The sequence below is a fragment of the Erythranthe guttata genome, chromosome 8, assembly GCF_056151865.1.
Source record: "Erythranthe guttata isolate IM_541 chromosome 8, IM_541, whole genome shotgun sequence".
In the NCBI taxonomy this organism is placed as follows: Eukaryota; Viridiplantae; Streptophyta; class Magnoliopsida; order Lamiales; family Phrymaceae; genus Erythranthe; species Erythranthe guttata.
In genome coordinates this window covers 14665498-14689499 of record NC_142540.1, presented here as the reverse complement: position 1 = coordinate 14689499, position 24002 = coordinate 14665498, and the positions used below count along the sequence as shown (strand labels likewise).

At 36.6% G+C, this 24002-nt stretch overlaps 1 protein-coding gene and 1 long non-coding RNA gene across 2 annotated transcripts; both read left to right on the top strand.

The window, feature by feature from the left end:
- The first annotated feature begins 13937 nt into the window (after positions 1–13937).
- Positions 13938–15681, top strand: LOC105970574 (syntaxin-125). Its single transcript, XM_012995405.2, has 2 exons — positions 13938–14465; positions 14756–15681. Exons 1-2 carry the CDS (start codon positions 14193–14195, stop codon positions 15407–15409), a joined length of 927 nt encoding a protein of 308 aa, XP_012850859.1. The 5' UTR covers positions 13938–14192; the 3' UTR covers positions 15410–15681.
- Positions 15682–17805: 2124 nt separating this feature from the next.
- LOC148768583 (uncharacterized) lies at positions 17806–19584 on the top strand. The gene is made up of 2 exons (XR_016033167.1): positions 17806–18152; positions 19010–19584. It is a non-coding gene; the product is annotated as an uncharacterized LOC148768583 (long non-coding RNA).
- The last annotated feature ends 4418 nt before the right edge of the window (positions 19585–24002 follow it).

The window sequence follows — 24002 nt, the reverse complement described above, 5'->3', positions numbered from 1 at the left end:
AATCATAAAGTACATATTATTAATTTTTTTTTTTTTTTTTTGAGTAAAGTACATATTAAATTTTGATTCAAGTGGAGTCCCTAAATTGATTTAAGTCAGTTGACATAGTCAATTGAAATAAATCAGATGACTTGGATGATATCAATTGAATGAAGGGGTAATTTTCTATAGACCCCCATTACTTTACACCAAAAGGCGAATCCCTCGCTCCCAGGGCCTCTATCACTTGGCCCGACAATGATTGATGGAAGATGTAAATTATGGTACCTCAACGGCCCGTTAAGATAGCGGATCCGGACCTGGTGTCCACAAGGAAGCAACCCTCATTTGGAGTTGAAATTCCCACACTGCGGCTGCCAGGATTCGATCCTAGGACCTTGCACCAACTTACCACCTCCGGAACCAGTTGAGCTACACCCATGCGGGCATAGACCCCCATTACTAAATTCTATAGGTATTAACCCAACTCATAAGTCAAATTTTGCTAGAACCTCCTATAATTAACTATGGCCAATATACCCTTAAATAAAATAGGAAATTTTTAATCTTAAATCAATTATGAGCAAATTTATTCCCCCGTGAACCCATCTAGCAAAAATAGAGCCGCGATTATCTCGATCGTTGAATCTCTCCTAGAAACAAACAAATTCTCTCCCTTTTTATGCGAAACAAATACTGTAACCCTAGAAAAAATCGTGATATTGATCTTTCTAATATATCGTTGTTATCGACGTCTCGTAGATGTAAATCTCAAAAAAAAAAAAAAACGAGAGACAATGATTAAAGATGGAAAAGTAACAGGTGATTTGCTCTTCTATATCTATTTTTTTATGTTTTTGATGGCTATGTATTCACGAATTGTCATGAAAATTTTGATCAATGGATCGAAAGATGTTGATATTAATTTTTCGACCCCAATTACCATATCTGTTTTTATGTGAAAATTATTGGTTTCGAGCTTTTGATTTTGCTGTTTTTGTTACATATTTTTTTTGATGTCGATTGCAACATGTTATCGGTTTTTTCGCATCATAACAGCAAAGTGCAAAATAAACAGCAGCACGTTATTGGTTTCTTGCTTTTGATTTTGCTGTTTTTTGTATAATTTGCACTTTACTATTTATTTTGGATTTTGCTTATATGATGCGTATTTTGCTTTTATATTATATTTCATTTCGACTTTGTTGTTATCATAGTGTAAGTTGCATTTTACTGAAATATTTGCAGTTTGGTGTCGTAATAAATGGTTTCATCTATCATAACAAAATACTTGTTGAAAATAACTTATTGTCACTGTATCATTTGCACTTTGCAGTTTGTTGTTGACATTTGCTTTTGGATATAGTTATTTGCATACTATTATTTGGTTGTTGTTGCCACTATTTTGTTGATGTTGTTGAAGTTTATATTTTTTATGTTGTTGTCTGCAACTTGAAGTTTGTTGATGTTGTCCCTTTAAATGGTTTTCATTTTCGCTTTTGTTTCTGCATATTTTAATTTGACACTCGTTATTGCAAATTAATATTAGTTTTTTTTTCCTTCTTTGGGAATAACTATGAAAGGTTTCACATATTTTTTGGTTCTCTTCCTAAACTCGTATTAAAGTTAATGTGTGTGTGCCTTTTTTTTCTTTTGTATTTTGTCATTTAATAATGTACTGCATATTGCGAGTAATTGTATTTTTTGCATCTCGTTGTTGCAACTTCGAACATTGTATTTCTATATAGGGTTTCAATAATGCGTTTTGATATTGTAATATGCATTGATGTAAATTTGTGCATATTTTAATTGGAAGCTTTTTGGTTGAACTCGTAGTTTACTGTCGCTACAACTATAGGCCAAAAGAAAACAAACAAGAGATTCATTAGAGGTTGATGCTACTGACACGATCATGTTTCTAGAAGATCCCTGATGACGTTTGGAAGTTGTGAATTCAGTCGGACGTTGAGACTATGTCCGTTATGACATCAACCCAGTCATAATCAATTATGATATATTGTACTTTGTTCATTGACTATATTGCAACACTGCTTGTATCTATTGATTTGTATCAAACAATATTTTGTATTTAATGTACTGATTTATTCATAAATAAAAACAGTTTGTTGGTTTGTTATATAATCTTTTATTTCATATTTTATATTTTAAAAATATTTTATATTGTTCGAGGAAGAATAAACTTGAACCTCTGATGTTTGAGCAAATTATCATTAGTTCTATATTGTGTTGTTGTGAAAAGACATTTGTAAAATAATATTTTTGCCATATGGTAGGTGATTCCGTATTATATTTATTTTGCTATTTATTTTTGCTGTTATAAATTGCAGTTTGTATGTTGCTAATTGTATTTTGCAATTTGTTGTTGTAACTTGACACAAGTATTTTGCAATTTTGCTATTTATTTTTGCTGTTATAAAATAGAAAAAAAAAAAAGAAAAAAAAGGAGAGAGAGAGAGAGAGGGAGAGAGAGAGAGAGAGAGAGAGAGAGAGAGAGAGAGAGAGAGAGAGAGAGAGTTAAATGAGAGAAAAGAAAGGGAGGGGGAGACGTGAGGGATAAGAGAGATGAGTTAAATGTGAGAGTGAAATGCGGGATTTTATTCATATTTTCCATAACTAACTACCTTAATATAAATAATAATTAAGGGTATTAATGTCAATAGAAAAATAATTTAATTTAATTTATATTACATTTATTGGTCAAGGGACCTATAGCTATAATCAACTAACAAAATGGACCCTCAGTCATATAAGTTCCAAATAAGGGGGTTCCAACTAATTATCCCTTGAATTAAATTAGTTGATTCAAGTGAGAATGATAAAGACTCCACTTCAATAACTTGGTGTGGTGATGCGTTCTCTTGAGTATCATCAGATTTTTTTACTAAACGTAAGAAAATTCTTCTTTATTATTTATCTTCATAATAAAACCCTAGAATCCTAATCCAACCAGGAAAACTAATTACCTATTCTAATCAAATACTTAATTATCCCCTAATCCTCCTAACTCTAAACAACCATAAGGCTATATTCAATCTAATTATACTATGCTAATTAATTAATAATAAAATACTAACTAAACAATTCATTAAATAACATATTAAATAATGTATCGTATTATGTGGCTGAACCAACTCGACCGGTCATTCTTCCGTCATCAGACTACGCTAAAAATGCAATTTTTTTTTTTTATTTGTCGTGATTAGGATCTCCACCTATTCCAGCGTGTTGTTGATGATTTCCTCCGAACTCTGTATATATTGCTCTGAGCACACAGTACAACCTTTAGTTTGACTTCGCACAAGCTGGTTCTCATTTTGGTGGACTGCCTCGGCCTTTTGATACAAGCTTCTTTTTGTTAAGCTTGTGGGCCAAAATGACATATTCTTAAGTGAACTGGGCCCTTGTCTTATTTTTCTCCCGGACACGTCAATACTAGAGTCGACCCGATTTGTTAAGTATGAACCGGTCTATTTAAGTGGAAGACTCATCTTGACTGTTGTCACAGGGGTTTCTTTACTCAAGAAATTTTCGCCCGTGCAGCCTGATTTGCCCACCAAATCAATCAGCCTTCCTCTTGATTCTCTTCGCACAAAACGCACAAACACAAGTCTTTTAAGCCAACGTAAACGATAACAAGAGTATGCAGCGGAAAACAAACACACAAGCACGTTTACGGGCAATGCCCAACCTTTATATTAATTTCCCACAAAGAATACAAAGGCGACTAAGGTGCACACACAAAATCATCACTCAGAATGCCCACAATTGCAATCTGAACTCTCTAATGCTAGATGGGTCGGATTTGTGCACTCATAGCCAAATAAACACAAGGAAAAGGTAGTTTTCACATAAAACTACCTAAGGACACTTGGCAGCATACCTGCTTGACACTTGGCTAACTATTACAAGTAATAAGGGGCAGTTTTCCATGCTTTTCCAGGCCTTAACCGCTCCGCAACTTCCCTCAAAACCGCCCACAAGGGTGGTTTTCGAGGCCCAACTTAACCGGACGCGCGCGCACCGAACGGCCCAAACAGCCCGGCCGGTTGCTAGGCAGCCCATCTGCTTTGCCTTTTCCGCACTTTTGCTTGCCTTTACCGATTATTTGCCAGTCTTTGCCCACACGGTCTTTAGCACGCCCGGACATCGGGCTGCCTTCATTGACTTGCCAATCAGTCATGCCAAATTGCCCACACTTGTCAAGTCGTGGTCGATTTCCCTCGAACGTTCGTTTGCCCAAGTTATCGGCCACATGCCGATTACAGCCCACGATTGTCCGCATTTGCTGCCGAGCAACGCCCGTTCCAGCCACTAGTACTTCCGATCACCGTTCCCACTTGAATCAAGCCGATCCTTGCTTTTCTCGGACAAACACCCCAAATGCTTGCCCGACACTCGACCACTCATTGGCCGATTGTGTGGCTGTCTTGTGCCAATCCCCACTTGGCATTATTTCTCGGCCATGACTCGGCCACACTCGAGTCATTACCGATATCACCGATTAAGGGGGTAACAGACCTCCCCCACCAACGGTGTTCGACGCCGTCGTCGAACCGAAACCATCGGCTTCAGTTTTCCCTCGTTTCCACTTATCTTGCCACCGTCTTTGATTGTGCTTGATCACCAGCACCACATCGAATCCCATATCCCAAGTCTGATCCCACGAACATCCCACATATTCTTTCAGCCCTCGGAAAAATGAACGCCGATCAGGTTCAAACGGCAGCACCCAACCACAAGTGAAAATACTAGTTCTTGGCACAACTAGTATTTTATCTCGATTGACACACCAATCGAGAAAGGAGATCACCAACCCACGGAAATCACCCGAACACGGCTTCCATTTCATCAACAACAGAAACCAGCCCAACAAAAACCCAACATGCCACATAAATTCAGAAGATACCACATTTCGAACCCGCAAATTATGCCACACACGGCAGCAACTTAGAACAAAAGTAAGGCCACAATGCCCATTCATAAGCCCAAATGAATACCTTAACTTGCCTTCGGCCCTCGTCTCATTTCTCGGCAATGCACGTACAAGCAAACCAGCCCAAGAATTCACCGTCTTGTTTCGAACGGCTGCAATTAGGCTCGATGACTCCTCGTCGTTCGATTCTGCCTCCAATTGCACCGCAGCCAACATTGCCACCGGTTTCTTTCCCGCCTTTGCTTTCGTCACGTACGAGCATTCAACGAAACATGGACACTCTTCGTCCATAATCGTCAGCCCTCCGAGAAATGGTATCACCGCAGCCTTGGCAGCAAGTAGGAACTCTTGCCCCAATATCACATCAAAATCATCTAGTGGTATGGCAGTCAATCCGCACTGCCCTTTCCAAGAACCGATCACTAGATCGACATCGGTTCTGCCTTTCACCGGCCTCGCCTCTGAATTTACAGCCTTAACTTGACTTGCATGTTTTGAGAGAGTCAGGCCCAGCTTCTTGAATTCTCTCTCGGCAACGAAGTTGTGAGTTGCTCCCGAATCAACCATCGCATTCACTTCTTTGCCATTGATCAGCACCGTGGCATACATCAAGCCCTTGGTGCCGTTGGGTGCCTTGTCCACGACCAAAACACTCAACAATTGAATCGGATTCGCACGCCTCGTCTCGTCCGAATCTTCCTCACTATCCGACTCCCGCATCAAAGCATTCAACTTGCTCCTCTTCGGACAGTCCCTCATCCGGTGGTTGCCATCACATAGGAAACAACCACGGTTTTGCTTGTTGACGACAGGTTGTCCTCCGGTCTTGGTTTGCACCGAGGATCCTTCGCCATCACCGCTCTCTTTCTGCTTCCAATTACGGCCACCCTTGCCACCGAACTTCTTTCCCTTGGACTTATCCTTCTTTGAGCCTTCCTTATCGGAATCATCGGCCCCCATCACCTTGTAATCGACAAGTCGATCTGCTGCCGAGATGGCACTTGGTAGATCCTTCACACCTTGTCTCCGCAACTCGGTTTGAGCCCATGGCTGCAATCCAGCCATGAAGTTGAACAGCTTATCTTCATCGGACATATCACATATGTCAAGGAGCAGAGAACTGAAATCCTTGACATACTCCCTCACGGTTCCCTTGTGCTTCAATTGCCTAAGGGATTCCCTTGCAATCCAGCCCACGTTGCAAGGAAGGAATTGCTCTTTCAATTCCCGTTTCAGCACCTCCCAAGTCTCGATCTTCACTCGGTTGGCACTTGCATCGTCTGACAAACGAGCACGCCACCACAATTTTGCATCCCCCACAAGATACATACTTGTAATGGTCACTTTCTCGCGATCCGGAACCTTGGATGCCTCGAAGTAATTCTCCATATCCCACACGAAGTTTTCGACTTCTTTGGCACTGCGCACACCATCAAACGCAGCCGGTTCCGGCACACGAACTTTGGATCCCGACGTTCTGCCCTCAGAACTTGATCCTTCATTTCGAACAGCCCTTTTCAACACCATCAAATCCGTAAGCATTCCCTCAAGCTTTGTCTCAACGGCATCAATGAGGAGTCCCATCTCCTCGACAACGGACATGAATTTTCCCTCCACAAATTGGGGCAGATCATCCAACGATCTTGCCAAGCGATCGAGTTCTTGCTTCCCATCAGCATGTCGTTGCAAGATTGGTGGATCCGTTGGATCTAGGGGTGGCCCAACCAAGGCTTCAAGACGTTGCAGCCTTGATTCCATTTCTAGCATCATGACACGAGTAGGATTTGGATTTGTCGAAGATCCAGAATCGTCAGCCATGCCGAACATCAACACGATCAGAACCCTTGAACCGGGCTCTGATACCAACTGTCACAGGGGTTTCTTTACTCAAGAAATTTTCGCCCGTGCGGCCTGATTTGCCCACCAAATCAGTCAGTCTTCCTCTCGATTCTCTTCGCACAAAACACACAAACACAAGTCTTTTAAGCCAACGTAAACGATAACAAGAGTATGCAGCGGAAAACAAACACACAAGCACGTTTACGGGTAATGCCCAACCTTTATATTAATTTCCCACAAAGAATACAAAGGAGACTAAGGTGTACACACAAAATCCTCACTCAGAATGCCCACAATTGCAATCTGAACTCTCTAATGCTAGATGGGTCGGATTTGTGCTCTCATAGCCAAATAAATACAAGGAAAATGTAGTTTTCACATAAAACTACCTAAGGACACTTGGCAGCATACTTGCTTGACACTTGGCTAACTATTACAAGTAATAAGGGGCAGTTTTCCATGCTTTTCCAGGCTTCAACCGCTCCGCAACTTCCCTCAAAACCGCCCACAAGGTTGGTTTTCGAGGCCCAACTTGACCGGACGCGCGCGCGCGCACCAAACGGCCCAAACAGCCCAGCCGGTTGCTAGGCAGCCCATCTGCCTTGCCTTTTCCGCACTTTTGCTTGCCTTTACCAATTACTTGCCAGTTCTTTGCCCACACGGTCTTTAGCACGCCCGCACATCGGGCTGCCTTCATTGACTTGCCAATCAGTCATGCCAAATTGCCCACACTTGTCAAGTTGTGGTCGATTTCCCTCGAACGTTCGTTTGCCCAAGTTATCGGCCACATGCCGATTACTGCCCACGCTTGTCCGCATTTGGTGCCGAGCAACGCCCGTGCCAGCCACTAGTACTTTCGATCACCGTTCCCACTTGAATCAAACCGATCCTTGCTATTCTCGGACAAACACCCCAAATGCTTGCCCGACACTCGACCACTCATTGGCCGATTGTGTGGCTGTCTTGTGCCAATCCCCACTTGGCACCATTTCTTGGCCATGACTCGGCCACACTCGAGTCATTACCGATATCACCGATTAAGGGGGTAACAACTGTCCATTATAAATGGGGCGAATGGCAAATAGACCCATCACATGGGACTTAAATGCACATTGGTCCACGAAAAAAAAAATAGTCTTTCAAATAAACCCATCCCAATGTCTTTAGTCTAAAATACCCTCCATAATATAATTCTTATCAATTACATCCATTATGCTCTAACTTTTTTAATATTACACATTGACCCCGGATTTAAACAAATACATCACATTAAATATATGCTCTAACACCCAAAATAATAATTTTTTGAAAAACATTTTTTTTTTCGGCCAGATTCCGCCGTTGACTTTTTTTTGAATATTTTTTTTTAGAATTTTTTTTCCAGCCGGTCAACCACCGTTGACCGCCGTCTCCGGCGTTGACTTTTTTTTTTTCTTTTTTTAGAAATTTTTTTTCTTAGAAAAAAATATTTTAATTAATATTACTGTCTTGGCTACTAAATTACTGTCTAAGACAGTAATATTACTGTTTGGGACAGTAATATTATGCATATTATTTTACCGAACTGTGATATTATTAATACTATTGTTTGAGACAGTTAAATTACTGTTGGGGACAGTAATTTAGCTGTCAATACAGTAATATTAATTAAAATAATCTTTTTTAAGAAAAAAAGTTTCAAAAAAAAAAGTCAATTAACAGTTAAATTACTGTCTCCGACAGTTAAATAACTGCTAGAGACAGTAATTTAGCAACCAAGACAGTAATATTAATTACAAATATTTTTTTAAGAAAAAAAAATCAATTAACAGTTAAATTACTGCCTCCGACAGTTAAAAAAATGCCGAAGACAGTAATTTAGCAACGAATACAGTAATATTAATTAAAATATTTTAAAAAAAAATTAATTAATAGTTAAATCACTGTCTCCGAAAGTTAAATAACTGCTGGAGACAGTAATTTAGCAGCTAAGATAGTAATATTAATTAAAATATTTTTGAAGAAAAAAAAAAGTCAATTAACAGTTAAATTGCTGTCTCCGAAAGTTAAGTAACTGTTGGAGACAGTAATTTAGTAGCCAAGACAGTAATATTAATTAAAATATTTTTTTAAGAAAAAAAAATTATATATAAAAAAAAGTCAATGCCGGAGACCCGGCGGTCAACGACGGTTGACCTACCGGAGAAAAAAAATAAAATCAACGCCGGAGACCGGAGACCGCCGGTCTCCGGTGGTGGCGGGTCAAAATTGAAATTAGGGTCAAAATTGGTTAATTGATGAAATTGAGCTAAATTGGGGTGTAAATCATAAAATTGGAGTTGAATTGGGTTTCAATGAATTGAGGGTAATTTTGGTATATATAAAAGGATTTTCCTTATTTGCAAATAAGTTTGAATGACCTAGATTTATTTGAAAGATAAAAAAGTTGGATGTCCCTCTTTTAATTAAGTGCCCTTGTCATGGGCCTATTTGCCATTTGTCCTTATAAATGGGACAATCCTGATCACTCATCCACCCACTTAAATAGCTAGCTGACATCTGCCATCCCCAACCTTAATTTTCCTCGTTGACTCTGCCGCTCCTCCTCTTTCACCCTCTCTTTCTGATGTATCGTTTATGATTTTCCATGTACTTTTTCGCTATGTAGCACAGACACGGATACGCGGACATCATGATACGTAGATACGAACACCATGGTGGATACACGTAAATATTAAAAATATAGGAGTATATCTATAAATATTAAAAAATATAGAGGTATACATTTGCTGCTTTATTTTCTGTGGGAATTCAGTCACATATTTGCTCATGTTGTTTATTCTTTCATGATTTGGTGTAAAACACCAAATCATGAAAGAATAAACAACATGAGCAAATATGTGACTGAATTCCCACAGGAAATAAAGCAGCAAATGTGGGCAACACTAGTATACTCTTTTTATACATTGAACAATTAACAATTTAACATTCAAAAAGCAAACAAACAAGTAATTAACTAATCAACTAATAATCAAACATTGAACAATCCAAAATCCAAAATCCAAAATCCAAAATCCAAAAGATAACGCTTAAAAATTTCAACATTCAAATACTTAATTCGAGTGCTTCAAAAAAAATACTTAATTCGAGTCTTAATTAAAAAAAAAAAAACCATAATTGATGATGTATAGATCACCTTGTTGGATTTAGTTGGGAACACATGGTAGGTTTCTAGCACGCGAGTAGATGATCCAACCACGCAGAGAGAGACGCTTTACCGCCCAACCTACAAAATCAAGGCACGTGAACTAAGTCGGGGTTGATCCGGCGGAAACCCCTCCGACACTCAAGTCAGATGCTAGCACAAAAAATATAGTAGAGAACACGATATCAATAGTACTCGAGGAATTTTTTCAGAACGTACCTTTTGTTGGGAAGTGAAGCCCAAGAGTCAATGAAAATTCGCAAGAGGTTCTAGATTAGTCGGTTTTAATTTTATTAACATGCTCAGATTAGATTCTTTTAAAGCGGAATAAATTTAATCCAGCAACTTATAGTTTTCGCGAGCAGATGCACGAACGAGGATCCACACCAAGCTTCAATCCTCGAAAAACTGTTGTCCAGAAATTTACAGCCTTCTTCCTTCACCAATATCTTCGTGATGGTTAATCTGATGGAGAAGCCCTTTGGGCATATTATATTACTATGGGTTAGGAAGCTACTGTATAAATTTTCGAGCCTATCGGATGAACAGTTGATTTATGGCGAATTACTTCGCAGGACTGCTCAGAAAATTTGGGAATAAATGTTTGCTCTATTAACCTATAGTCTTCTATTGTATATTCCGGATTAATAATTCTTCTACAATAGTGAACTTGTACTTGAAGAAATCTAAAACTATAATCGAGAAACTTAGAGAGAAAAGAAGAAAAAAATATTTTCTCTTCATGTGAAATAGGCGTGAAACAAAAAAAACTTATTTCTTATCAACCTAATCTCTATTATATATAGCACAAGGAATTAGAGTCACACTTAGAGAGGATTATATGAAAACAAATCCCAATCCTTCTATAACTTTATATAGTCGAAAATTGCAGTCCAATGGGGACTTAATTTTCGGCTATATTAATTCCAATATAATATTGGTTGAACTTAATTTTCTCGATTAATTGGAAAATCCATTGAGCTACAATAGGGACTAAAGGAGAAAATATAAATCGGATAACTAATAATTAATTAAATCAAAACACTTAAAAGGATTCATTTAATCAATCATTAAATAATTATTTATTTTCCACTACCAAATAATTATTGAACTCCCGTTTATATTCTCAAATATTACATTCGAGCTCTGGTCGATCATTACTTAGATTCTCCCCACATTAAGATATGTTATAACCACCATATAATTTATTCACTGTTAAATAAATTAAAAATGATTTCTTTTCATGAGTCTTACCCGCTTAACTTATTTGAGTATGCCGGATACGAAATCCACCAGGCCAGGACTTGACATAAACAAATCTTATAAGCTACTCAAGGGTTATTATCAATCCCATATTTCAGAGATGTGGATTCCTTTCGATAATTAGTTTCCACCTATTAATTCTTAATGTCTCTACCCAACGCACCGGGGGCCATTTGACTCAATATAGGAATATCTCCCATTGTGACACCAAAGTAGAGACCATCAATTAAATGTGTACGTTAATAATCTAGAGATTAAGAGAGTAAAAGTAATTTACTGTCAACTAGAAATAATACAGTTTCATTTATGAACAGTGATGAAACAATTATTTCACTTTGTCCGGTTCAACACATGCCGGGTGTGCTAGCACAATAAGTTAAAACAATAACTACAAAAGTTATTGTCTGTTTACTGTGATCAAGACCAATCACTTAAATATTGTGCTACAATCTTTTACCAATGGTTAGTCCATTTCCATCTAGATTGTGAATGTTTATCTTTATATTCTAAACGAACTTTCGAAATGATCTTGCTGTGCGCCGTAACACACCAATTCGAATACTATTAGAATATTAGACTTATGCTTTTAATTAATTGACAAACAATCAATTAAATGCATTGAAGACCCTTGTGTAGATTCTCCTAAAATGATAATATACTATTTTATTAATTCAATAATAAATTTATGTAGCTAAAAGCGAGACTTTTAGTCTACTACCCCAACACCTTTTTCCAATGTTTTGAAACCCGGACCGGACCGGCCGGTCCGACCGGTTCAACCGCGAACCGCCGCCGTGTCCGGTCCGGTTACATGTAAAAACCCAAAAAGTTCAAAAACCCGGGTCAATTATCAAAAACCCGGTTCGACCGGTAAGAATTGGGAAACCCGGAAACCAGTCCGAGAACCGGGTTTTAGCTCGAAATGGCCGGATCTGCATAGATGGTAGTCTTAAGTGACTGAATCTTGTCGGAGATGGTTGGGGGTGAACGGATCTGACAGATCTGGGTCGAATGTGACCCAATCGAAGGTGGTGGTTGCCATATATAGAAGAAAAAATATACCGGAGAAGAATGAAGGAAGAAGAAAAGAAAAAAGAAGAAAAGAAGAAAGGAAGAATTAGATAATGGGATGTGAGGCTCTGTGAAAATAGACTAGAAAGTAGCAGAGAGAGGAAAGAAAGAGGTAGAGAGAAGAAAGAGAGAGGGGAGATGAGAGAGAGAGAGGATAGAGGATAAAATGATTGATTTATTTTATTTTATTTTCTTAAAAAATATTGACTAAGCTCGGATGATTCACTAAAGTGGGAAAAAAATATAAAAAAATATTATATTTTAGGTATTAAATTAATAAAATAATTAGATTAAAAAAAAAGTAAAAAACCCGGTTGGACCCCGCTTGAAATGGTCCAACCATGACCCAGTTACTTGTCCGGTTCGATGTCCGGTCCGGTTTTCAAAACATTGCCTTTTTCCTCAGGTTGAGGTGCTATTTATACTTAATTAATAGAGGACTCCTAATTAGAGCAGTAACCTAGTTTCTCTTTAATTATGACTCTAATTAGGTATTTTATTAATATGAGCATAATTAGTGGGCTTATTGGGGCCCAAATAAGAGAATGAGCTTGATTTATTTATCTGGCGGGCCTTGGACCCTAGTATTTCGGCACACATTATTTTATAATCTAAATGGCCAAAAGTGGCCCATTTAGGTGTATCAATAATAAAATTCAATAAGCATCTTCCATCACATTCCCAATCTTCACATCTTCGGCAAAACTTACATCTTTCAATTCGAGTTCATCCAGTGAAAGTTGAGCAATATCAAGAACTCCTGCATCTTCTATATTGTCAAAATCATCTCCACCCACATTCCACATTTTTGTCTTCTCATCATAGTACTGAGCGCTACTTCTATACAAAAGATGAAGATTGGTATAAATGACGACCAAATTCTCCGCACGTTTATGATTTAACTTATTCCTTCTAAATGGATGAAGGAATAAGTACTCCAATTCCTCTCGAAACAAGATGAAGAACTTGGTTGTCCAAGCACATTGAAAGCCAACTTTTGAAGTAAAGGAGCACCCGAACCATAACATGCTCATCATTTCCTAGGCTCAATATCATATCTACTCACAATCCGGATCTCTAGATGGACCTAGTCTTGAGAGAGAAATTAGCAAATTCATCAATTGCATTCGTGCGCTTCTCTTTACATTGAAAAAATCTTCTAAAACATTTAATTCTTTCGGATGAAACTTCCCCATCCATATGAGGAGCCAATCTATCGTGTCCCTCCAAAAGTCATTTTTCACTATAATACCTTCAAAAAAAAAAAAGGCATGTAAAAAAAAATATAGTAGAATAATAGATAAGGAACAAAAAATTTTATATACCATTTCATTTCCGTTCCAAATAATTTAGGAAGAATCGGAAATTCAAAATGAAAATTACTATTCCAAATTCGAATATTTTCAGATCGAAATTGACGGAATTCAAAAATGTCATTCCAATTTCCACGCAAGTGATTTTTGCTAAAATATATGAAAATGGTCATATCACTATATCATAATAACTGACAAGTCAACAAATGAAGGAAAAAGAAAAGAAAAGAGAACCAACCAATATTTGCTCCTATATTATAGATAATCCATAGGATAGTTTTGGCTGACCATTAATAGTGTCTAAATACCTCTAATATTAGTCTCCCCTTCTTTTACTAAACAAATGAATCAAACTCTATTTCTTATTGAAAATTTGGCTTTTCTCACCTTTTCTTCTCCCTCCAACAGGCCATGCAACTGCCACCACCACCGCCACCATCACCACCGACCGGAGAGAGAAAGAAAAGCCGTTGGGACAAGCAATAAATTCAACCTATCTCGTTCCCACCCTCCCTGCCGGAGCCGCGTCGCCGGAACAACCCCATTTTTTGATTTAAAAAAATAAATAAAAAATAAAAAACCGGTAAAGATGAATGATTTATTTTCACACTCTTTCAAAAAATACCAAGATGTAAAGACCCAAGGCCCAATGGAGGACATCGAAATCGGTGGGGCCGCGGGCCGAACCGAGGGTGTCAACCTCGATAAATTTTTCGACGACGTTGAGAGCGTCAAGAAAGACATGCTCGATGTTGAGATGCTTTACAAACGGCTCCAAGAATCAAACGAGGAGAGCAAAACCGTCCATAACGCAAAAACAATGAAAGAACTCCGGGCCCGAATGGACGCTGACGTTAATCAGGTAGCTAGGAGTGTAAACGAATCGAGTCGAGCCGAAATCATGATTTTTCTAACTTGTGTGAATTTTTTATTCGTGTTTAGTTTCATTTACCGATCCGAACATGAATCGAGTTTGCGGATATTTTATCATTTTGTTCCGGTCGAGTCAAGCTCGAACGAATCTTCACATTTTAATAAAAAATCCGATTTATTCAACAATTGAAATCGAGTGAAGCTCGAACGAAGTTCTTAACCTCATTCTCAAAGTATCGAGCAATTTTGACCTAAGTTTCCGTCGCCATGCACATGCAGGTCCTCAAACGCGTAAAAGTCGTAAAGAACAAGTTGGAGGCTCTCGAGAAGTCGAACGCAAGCCACCGCCGCGTCCCAGGGTGCGGGCCCGGTTCGTCAGCGGACCGGACCCGCACCTCCGTAGTGAGCGGCCTCGGGAAAAAGCTCAAGGACATAATGGACGACTTCCAAGGCCTGCGGGCCCGGATGAACGAGGAGTACAAAGAGACCGTCGGGAGGCGGTACTTCACAGTCACCGGAGAAAAAGCCGACGACGAGTTGATAGAGAACATGATATCAAGCGGTGAGAGCGAGAGCTTTTTGCAGAAGGCGATACAGGAGCAAGGTAGGGGCCAGATATTGGACGCGATATCCGAGATTCAAGAAAGGCACGACTCGGTGAAGGAGATAGAGAAGAACCTTCTTGAACTACACCAGATATTCTTAGACATGGCGGCATTGGTCGAGGCGCAGGGGCAGCAGCTCAACGATATAGAGAGCCACGTGGCGCATGCTAGCTCGTTCGTGCGGCGGGGGACCGAGCAGCTACAAGAAGCCAGGGAGTACCAAAAGGGTTCGAGGAAGTGGACTTATATTGCCGTTATGCTCGTCATCGTATTCATCGTTTTCGCTACATTCCCCATTTGGTCTCAGATTTTGCTAGCTATGATTTGATTTTTTGTTTTCACTTTGTTTTGTATTATAGCATCTTTTAGGCTATTCATATTTTTTTTTTCTTTTGATTGTGCATTAGCCTGTTGTACGTGGCAAATTTTTTCTTGGTTAATTAATTGTAATATATATAGATATTCGAGTGTAGCCAGAAGTTTAATTGGGGAAGGGAAGTTAGGGTTTGTGGATGAGGATAGCTTTTGAATACAAATGGTTTATTATTTCATCATTTTGTTTTTCTTCTTTGGAAATATATGCACATTTAACTTCTTTCATTGATCTGAGTTGTTACAATTGTTGTATATAGTACTTTTGGGAGACTGGATTTTGAGCCAATTTCTATTGATTTTTTCAGTGGCATAAGTGTTATAGTTATTCTTTCAAAATTATGTCTTGGATGGAATGATAAATTAATGTGTAATAAACCAACTAGTTGAATATGTGTTTGGTTTGTAGTATTTTATAGAGAGGCCAAATGTGTAAAATCCTAGTTTTGAAAATATATATGAGGAGGTCCTATGAGTTTTTCCGTTTTATTTAAAAACCAAATTCTGATTTTAATTTGGGAGATCCCTGAGGATTGTGATGTGACTATTTTACCCTCAATCATAGCATTTAAGTATAAATCCTAGTGGAACTATATTTTTCTATACACAACCGTCTTTCTCCCAAATCTTGTTTATTCGTTTCTCTCTCTGTCAAATCTCGGTTTTCTTCTCTTTCTACCCATAGTCTTCCGCCGCCCACCTTCGCTCCCCCTCCACCCTCCAAGCGCCGCTTCCCTTTCTGCCGCACCTCCTTGTCGAGCTCAGCCACCGCCAACTGCTTCAAACCGCCGCCTCTATATGCGAAGCTAAAGTCAGGGAAGAGGAAACAGTAGCCGCCGCTAATATGAAGACATAGCCAAAAACACCACTTTCCTCTCCGTCGGAGCAAAAACTGAGGATCTAGGGTTTGAATTTGAGAATAAGAGTGTGTAATGGGCGAATTGAAAGAGAAATCGAAGTTCATGCCTTCATTGAAGATGCTAAAACGGGGTTGGTAGCATCAGGGTTTGAGATTATGTGGACGTAGTAGTCATTGCTGTAATTATCTCCTTTAATTTTTTTCTAATAATATTGGAAAATAATTTCACTCTTTTCATCTTTTGTATTTTCTTTACACCACCTTCTCAAGAACAGGGTAGCAAAGTGGGGCCCACAACAAAAACGGAGAAGAATGCTTCTTCAGGGAGGTTGATGCATTGTTTTTCGTATTTAGTCATATGTAGTCATCTATAGTTATATAGTCATTTGTATCCATCTACAGTCATGTATAGTTTATATATAAGATATGTAGGTTTTTTTTCTAATGTACAGTGATGTTGACAGATTTTTTTCGTAAATAATATTCATTTTTTATATAATTTGATAAATATGACTATACTATATTGTATAATCGACTATACAATTTTAAGTTGAAAATGTAAAAAAATGTAATATAAAATAAGAAATGACTATATTTGACTATAGTCATATATAATCATAGATAGCATATTCGAAACAATAAATTTTTCAGGAAAACAATTCATAAAAAAAAATATAAAAAAAATTAAATTTATATTTTATTATTTTAAAGAAAAAAACTTATTAAAAAGTAAAAAAAAAGACGAAAAATGATAAATGCAGTTGGTGGGAAATGTTGAATGCAGTTAGTGCAAAAATTACATATAATGCCAGCATAGTCTTTTTGCCTCTTTAGGGGTTATCTCAAAGACAGAAATTTTAAGGGTGAACCTAGCCCTGTATATTTTCCATATTAAAGGTGTATATCAAATGGCCCCTTACAGAGAATGTGTGGTATCTATTCAACTTCTTATTTTCTTACCTTTAAAGCACACTTAAGTGTTCATAGTATAAATTTAAGATTTATAGTTATAGTAACTAAAAATAAGGTAGTGTAGTAAATCGGCTAATTGCTCTTTAGTTCGATGATTTATAAAATAAGGGTAAATGAGTGATAACCCCCTAGTTTTGGAAATATATATGAGGAGGTCCAATGATTTTTTCTATCCTAGTCAAAAACCCAAATTTTGATCTTAATTAGTCAGACCCCCCTGAGACCATGTGATATGACTGATTTACCCTTAATAGGCTAATGTGCAGTTTTTGGGAAATAAGGTCATTCCCGATCTCTCTCATTTGATTCTCCAGATAAAACCTAATCTTCTCCCCACCCACATCTCCTCCGCCTCCAAGAGCTGCTCCACCATCTAGAAATTAGGTAGAATTTTATTACCCTGACACCAGAAGCACTAGCTTTGTTAAATCCATTTTCTTAATTGCACCGATTAAGATGATGGACCATAAAGCAATAATCAATCCCTTTATATTGTCCGACCACACCCCCCTTATGAATCCGACCCCGTGTCCACAACCGCCGCCCACCTCCATACACGTCGTCGCCGCCGCAAACCATCTCACCTTAGAGAAGGGAAAGCCGCCATCGTCGCTGCCGATCCACCCTTCGCAAATCCGCATGATTTCGCAAGCGCCGCTCTTCGATTTCGACGGAGAAGATGAAGAACGGTGTCGTATCAATGGCGTCGGACATGTTCAAACCTCATAGATTCGTTCTCCTCCGGCGGATCCGTTCGCCTTGGACCCCTCCAATCGCAGCCGCTACTGAGAAACTATTGATCAGATTTCAAATACTTCTTTTTTTATTCTCGACATCGATTTCAGTGATCTTAAATCACCCTTCTCTGGTACACTCTCTTACAGTTCTTCTCTATTTACATATTACACGCATTAAAACGTGTATATGTGTGTATATAATAAGCATCATACATGTTTATTTATGGTTGATTGTTGGTGAAGTACACTAGATCTAGGATTTTATTTTTTATTTTGTTGAGAATACTATTTTTAAGTGTAATGTGGGAATCAGAAGTCCGATCTTATTGTGTTTCTTTGCTTCCAAACAAAATAGAGATACTCAATGTAGGTTTGGAGTTTGAAGATGCAAATGATGTGGTTTTCTCTATTATTGGCTGTTATTGGCTGAAGTGTCTAATGGTTATTATGTCCTTAAAAGTCAACTCTCAAATGTGCATAATTGCATTTTCCATTTTTATGTTCCTTTTCTCTAACTCGTATTTTTTTGTCACATGGATTGTTGTTTTTACTACTTCTATACAGTAAGGAATTATGGGGAAAATTATGCTATGAAGTGAAATTCATTCAGACTATAGGGCACTATGGATATATAGTCATATATAGTTATGTTACTACATGTTACTATAGTCATATATAGTAACATATAGATAGTCATATATAGTAACATATAGTCATGTCTGGATTATGTGGTTTTTTTTTTAATGTAGAGTGATGATGATGATGATTTGTTATTTTGTTGAAGAACATATGCATATATTATTGTGTATTTTGATCTATATTTTGAATCAATGGTTTGAAATTTGAGGATCAAGTGGATGTGATTTCTCTTATGTGTTCTATCTTTTTGGCTAATCGAGCCGATGAAAAATATTTGTGCTCGGTGAGACAGTGTTCAAATTTATATGTTATACACAGTGTCTTTGACATATGAAATTTTGTTGTGCAGGATGATGAAAAATCCGTGTTACGGAGAGAGAAAGAAGCAGATAAAATGAGTATACAAGCTTGAGCCGCCCTCCTTGCATTTCTTTTGATGGGAAGGTTTACTAGTTTTTTGCCATAGGCTCGTGTGAATTCTAGTTTCGTTTAAATAATTTTTTTTACCATGTTTCTAACGATTTTTGATTTATAGTTTTTTTTTTCCAATAAGAGCACGGGTAATGCAATTGCAGAATGTTTTTCCCGATCGTAACTTGGTTGTACTTGTTTCAGTGTAGGAGAGATTTGCGTTATCAAGTCATATATAGTCACGTGTAGTCATATACATGTAGTCATATACAGTCACGTGTAGTCATATACATGTAGTCATATATAGTCACGTATAGTCATATACATGTAGTCATATATAGTCATGTGTAGTCATATACATGATGTAGTCATATATAGTCACGTGTAGTAACTCGTAGTAATATATTGTTATATATAAGCTATATAAGTTATGTGTTTTTTCTGATGTATAGTGATATTGATGATTGCGTTTTTCCAATTTTTTGTTGGGTATTAATTAATTTATAATATCAAGATTTAAATTGTGAATTTTTGTTTTTGGTGTAGATGAAGTTTTTTTTTATATAATCATATGTAATATATATATATACAATAGTCATGTGTAGTCAATTTCAATACAGTAATTATCAAAAAAAAAAACAATTTCAATACAGTAAATTTATTAAAAAATTGAAACAAAATTAAAAAAAATAAAATTTAAAAAAATTAAAAAATTAAAAAATTACAAAAAATTAAACAATTTTAAAAAATTAAAAAAATTAAAAAATTAAAAATACAACAGAGGTATATATAAAAAATAATAATAAAATAATAATTTATAATTTTTTATTAAAAAAATCTGATAATATGATAAATGCAGGTCTAAATGCTAATTGCAGTTGACCATAATGCTGAATGCAGTTAGCAAAACTACTGAATGCAGTTGGGTAAAAATTGGATATAAGGGCACAATAGTACTTTTGCCTCTCTAGGGGGTTATCTCAAAGGAAGAATTTTAGGGGTGGACCTATCCCTATATATTTTCCATCTTAAGGGTGTATATCAAATGGACCCATAAAATAAAGTACAATAACAACAAAATAAAGAGAAAGAGAAATAATGCAAATGGACAATAACGCATAGAGAGATAATTATGAGTGTGTATATGGGAGATGGGGATATTCAATTATATACGTGTTATGTATAACTAAATGAATAATCAGCAAAACAATACCCAATATATATAATTTGCCCTCACATGCCATATACTTTTTTTAGATATGTTATTACGTGAAACTCTATTTTTCTTCTCCCATTTTTCTTTTTCTCGCCACCAACCACCTTATTTCTTTCGCCAGATTCAGTTTTAAAACTATAGGTCCTCCGCCGCTCTCTATCTCAGCCACCGGTGTCCCACCGTTTTTGCCCTTATTAATCGCCACCACCACCACTCCGTTTCAATTGAGATTCAACACCGGCGACAAGATCTCAATAAAAGCAGAGATGAAAAACATAAGAAATCAAAAAGTCAATTCCGTCCATCCTGCCGCCGCAGGAGAAGTCGTTGCTTGGGAATTGCTATGGCATTGGATGTGTGACTTGTGTTTCGGAGGTGTATTACCTTCCACCTGAACACCGCCTCCATCTCTTCCCTTTCACCTCCGCCCGTCGCGCTCTCCGCTGCAGCCGCCAAAGTCATTAGAGAGGGTAGGGTTTTTGATAACACCATTAGTGAGGCTCCAATGGTTAATCTCTGATTTATCTTCTTTTTTTTTTACATTCACATTCTTGAGGTCGGTAATGAGAATTGTGCCTTTTTGGAGAGTGGGGGCGAAGGTGATTCACGAAGATGGTGTTTTTGTTGTTGTATTCGTTGGAATTTGTTTCGCTAGAATTATTGTGGTATTTGTTTTGTAGTCGTTTAAAAAAAAGTATAGTTGATTTAAATATCTTTACTTTGTAGTTGTTCTCAATAGTTTTGTAATTGTTTTCGATAACATTTAGTTGATTTTGCTAATTTTTTAGTTGATTTTAATATTTTTTATGGTTGATTTCAATAATTGGTAGTTGATTTCGATAATTGTTAGTTGATTTTAATTTTGGTAAATCTGCTGTTGAACACTACAATTTTATAGTTGTTTAAGGTAATTTATGGTAGACTCTAGGGAAAAAAAATCAACTTGTAGTTGATGAAAAACTTGTAGTTGATTTCAGAAAATTTATATTTGAATTTGAAGAAAAATATTAATTTCTTTTTTGGGAATTAAATATATTGTTTTGAATTAAATAGATGAAAATTAAAAATTGAAAAGAGCATCAAATAGTGGGTCATGAGTAGGAAATAGTAGTGAAAAATACATTTAGAATAAAATAAGGGTTGGATCTACTTCTAAGAGCAACGCCAATGGGATTATCAGATAGAGTATTCAAACTTGATGATGCTAAAGTTAGATCACCTTAAGTAATTGAGGTAGGATAAGTTGGGAGAGCAAACTGGATCACTAACTCACGAGCTAGATGGTCCTGAGATACCTGCGAACATAGAACACATGAACTAGGCCGGGGGTTGATCCGGCGGAATCCCCTCCAACACTCAAGTCAGACGTGCGGATAGTAGATGTAGTTGAGAGAATACAAATTGTAGTATTTGCTCAGATAATAAGGGCGTACCTTGATAAATGAGTTAAAACATTTATAAATACCTTGTTGTTTGAGCTGAAGTCAATTAACTGAGATTGCCGGGCCCAAATATTATCTGAAGTTGTTTGGGTCTTCGTTGTAATGGACTTCAAAGTTGGGCCCGTGACCCAGTACGTTAAGAAATTGTAGGCCCATTGGGTTGATCCAATTAGGCATATCAAAACCTTTAACCACCATATACACACTAAAAAATAGAAAATTTTAATTCCAATGAAGTTATCAAATGAGGGTTCTATTTTGATAATTCACATCTTGGGATGTAAATATACTTGCTGGAAATTGAGTTATCAAAAATGTTACTATCTAAACATCCAATCACAAGTTGACATGTGACAGTTACAAATAAAATCACTCATAAACTTCCAATTGATAATTAATTTCATAACCATGGTTGGAGTAGATGAATTTTAATCAATATTAAAATATGATCTCAAATATCAAATAAATATTTGATAATTCAATTTTAATATTTAGCATTGGAGTTGCTCTGATAAGAAAAAAGTTGTTGGACTTATTCCTATTAATAAAATGCTAAAGGTGGTTTATACTGATAACTCATAGTCTCATAGTATAAAACCATACGCACTAATAAAGAAAAATATTCACTTCAAAAAAAATAAGGAAAAATATTAGCTAGATAATGTTAAATTTAAATCAACTTCTAGGGAAAAAAAAGGGTGAACAATCCTGTTAAGATATTGGCTATAACTTTCTCTATCTATTTGCTTTTCAATATTTGTTACAAAGATGGTCAATCTTCACATCTATTTTCCTCTTAAGCTCCACATCACCACATTGTACCTGCATAAAAATATTAGACTTGATATTGCATCTTAAATAGCCATAAGCCAGAGATGTCTACTTTATACTAATTATAAACCCATATGTAATTTATTTTGTTTATATGAAAAAGTTACGGAGTTTAATTTCTTTTGAAATAATTTTATATTTTAACCTCTGACGCAGGATATAATTTTCAATTTTTAGCCGTTTCACAAACAATAGCTTCATAGAGTTTTGATATTAACTGATTTGTTCTTTTATCATGCAATATTGTGTTTCAGAAGCGAGGATTATTGCATGCTCATATACTCATTTTTTGCATCGGGATTACAAATATTCAAATCCAGAAGATACTGACAATTATTTTTGCTAACATTCCGTATGAACATGATGGTCCATACCTTTACGATTGTGTAATTAAATCTATTATGATACATGTTCCATGTTAAGTGGTGAATATAAAATCTTCCCCATGTATGCACGATGTAAATTGTGCCAAGTATTTTCCAAAAACATTTAGCGATTGCGCACGATGAAGATGGATATTCACTTTATAGAAGGAGATACAATCGGGTAAGCATCAACAAATGTGTTGTTATCGTTGATAATTGATTTGTGGTTCCCTTTAATACATATATGCTCATGGAATTCAATGCCATATAAATGAACCAAGATCAATTGAGTAGTTGATCAAGTATGTGAATAAATGTCATGATCGGGGCACTGTGTAATTTTATCAAAGTTCAACTGACAACCGATATATCGCAATGTCAATATAAAATAAAATTATATTATGATTGCAAATATTTATCACTATGTGAGGCGGTATGACTACTATTTTCTTTCGCTATTCATTATTGAAAGTCGTTCGCTGAACATTTAATCCTTTATTTGCATGAAGAGCAAATTTTAAATTTTAGAGATAATGATCCCATTGAATCAGTTATGGGCAATTTTTTGGCATTGGCAGAAGCAAATAAAAATATCTCCAAATAAAAAATATACAGTTTTATATGAAATTCGTATAGAAAGAACATCTATATGAGTGGTATCCGAGAAAGTAAGGGTTTTTGGTTGGGAGGATTCATTACGTATGCCCTGAAAGTGGTGAAATATATTAATTGAGAATATTTCGGAATACATCAAAGATGTATATTTCTTATTCTCATTTGAACTCAATAGATTGAGTTTTTTATCCTACATTTAGAGATGTTTGCTATGCTATATGATTGTTGGGTGATGACAAAGAATACATTGATTGAATAACGAAAAGCATGTCAGCGGCTATCATCTGATTATTTGAGAAATTTATTTGCAACCTTATTGTTCTCAAATCAAAATTTGTTTGGAACAACAGATGACGATACTTGAGTGATGATATTCTTCATAAGCAGAACACTCATATTTGATGGTGATATTATTAAAGTTTCGTTTTACTTATTTGTGTGAAGTAGATCATATTAAATATC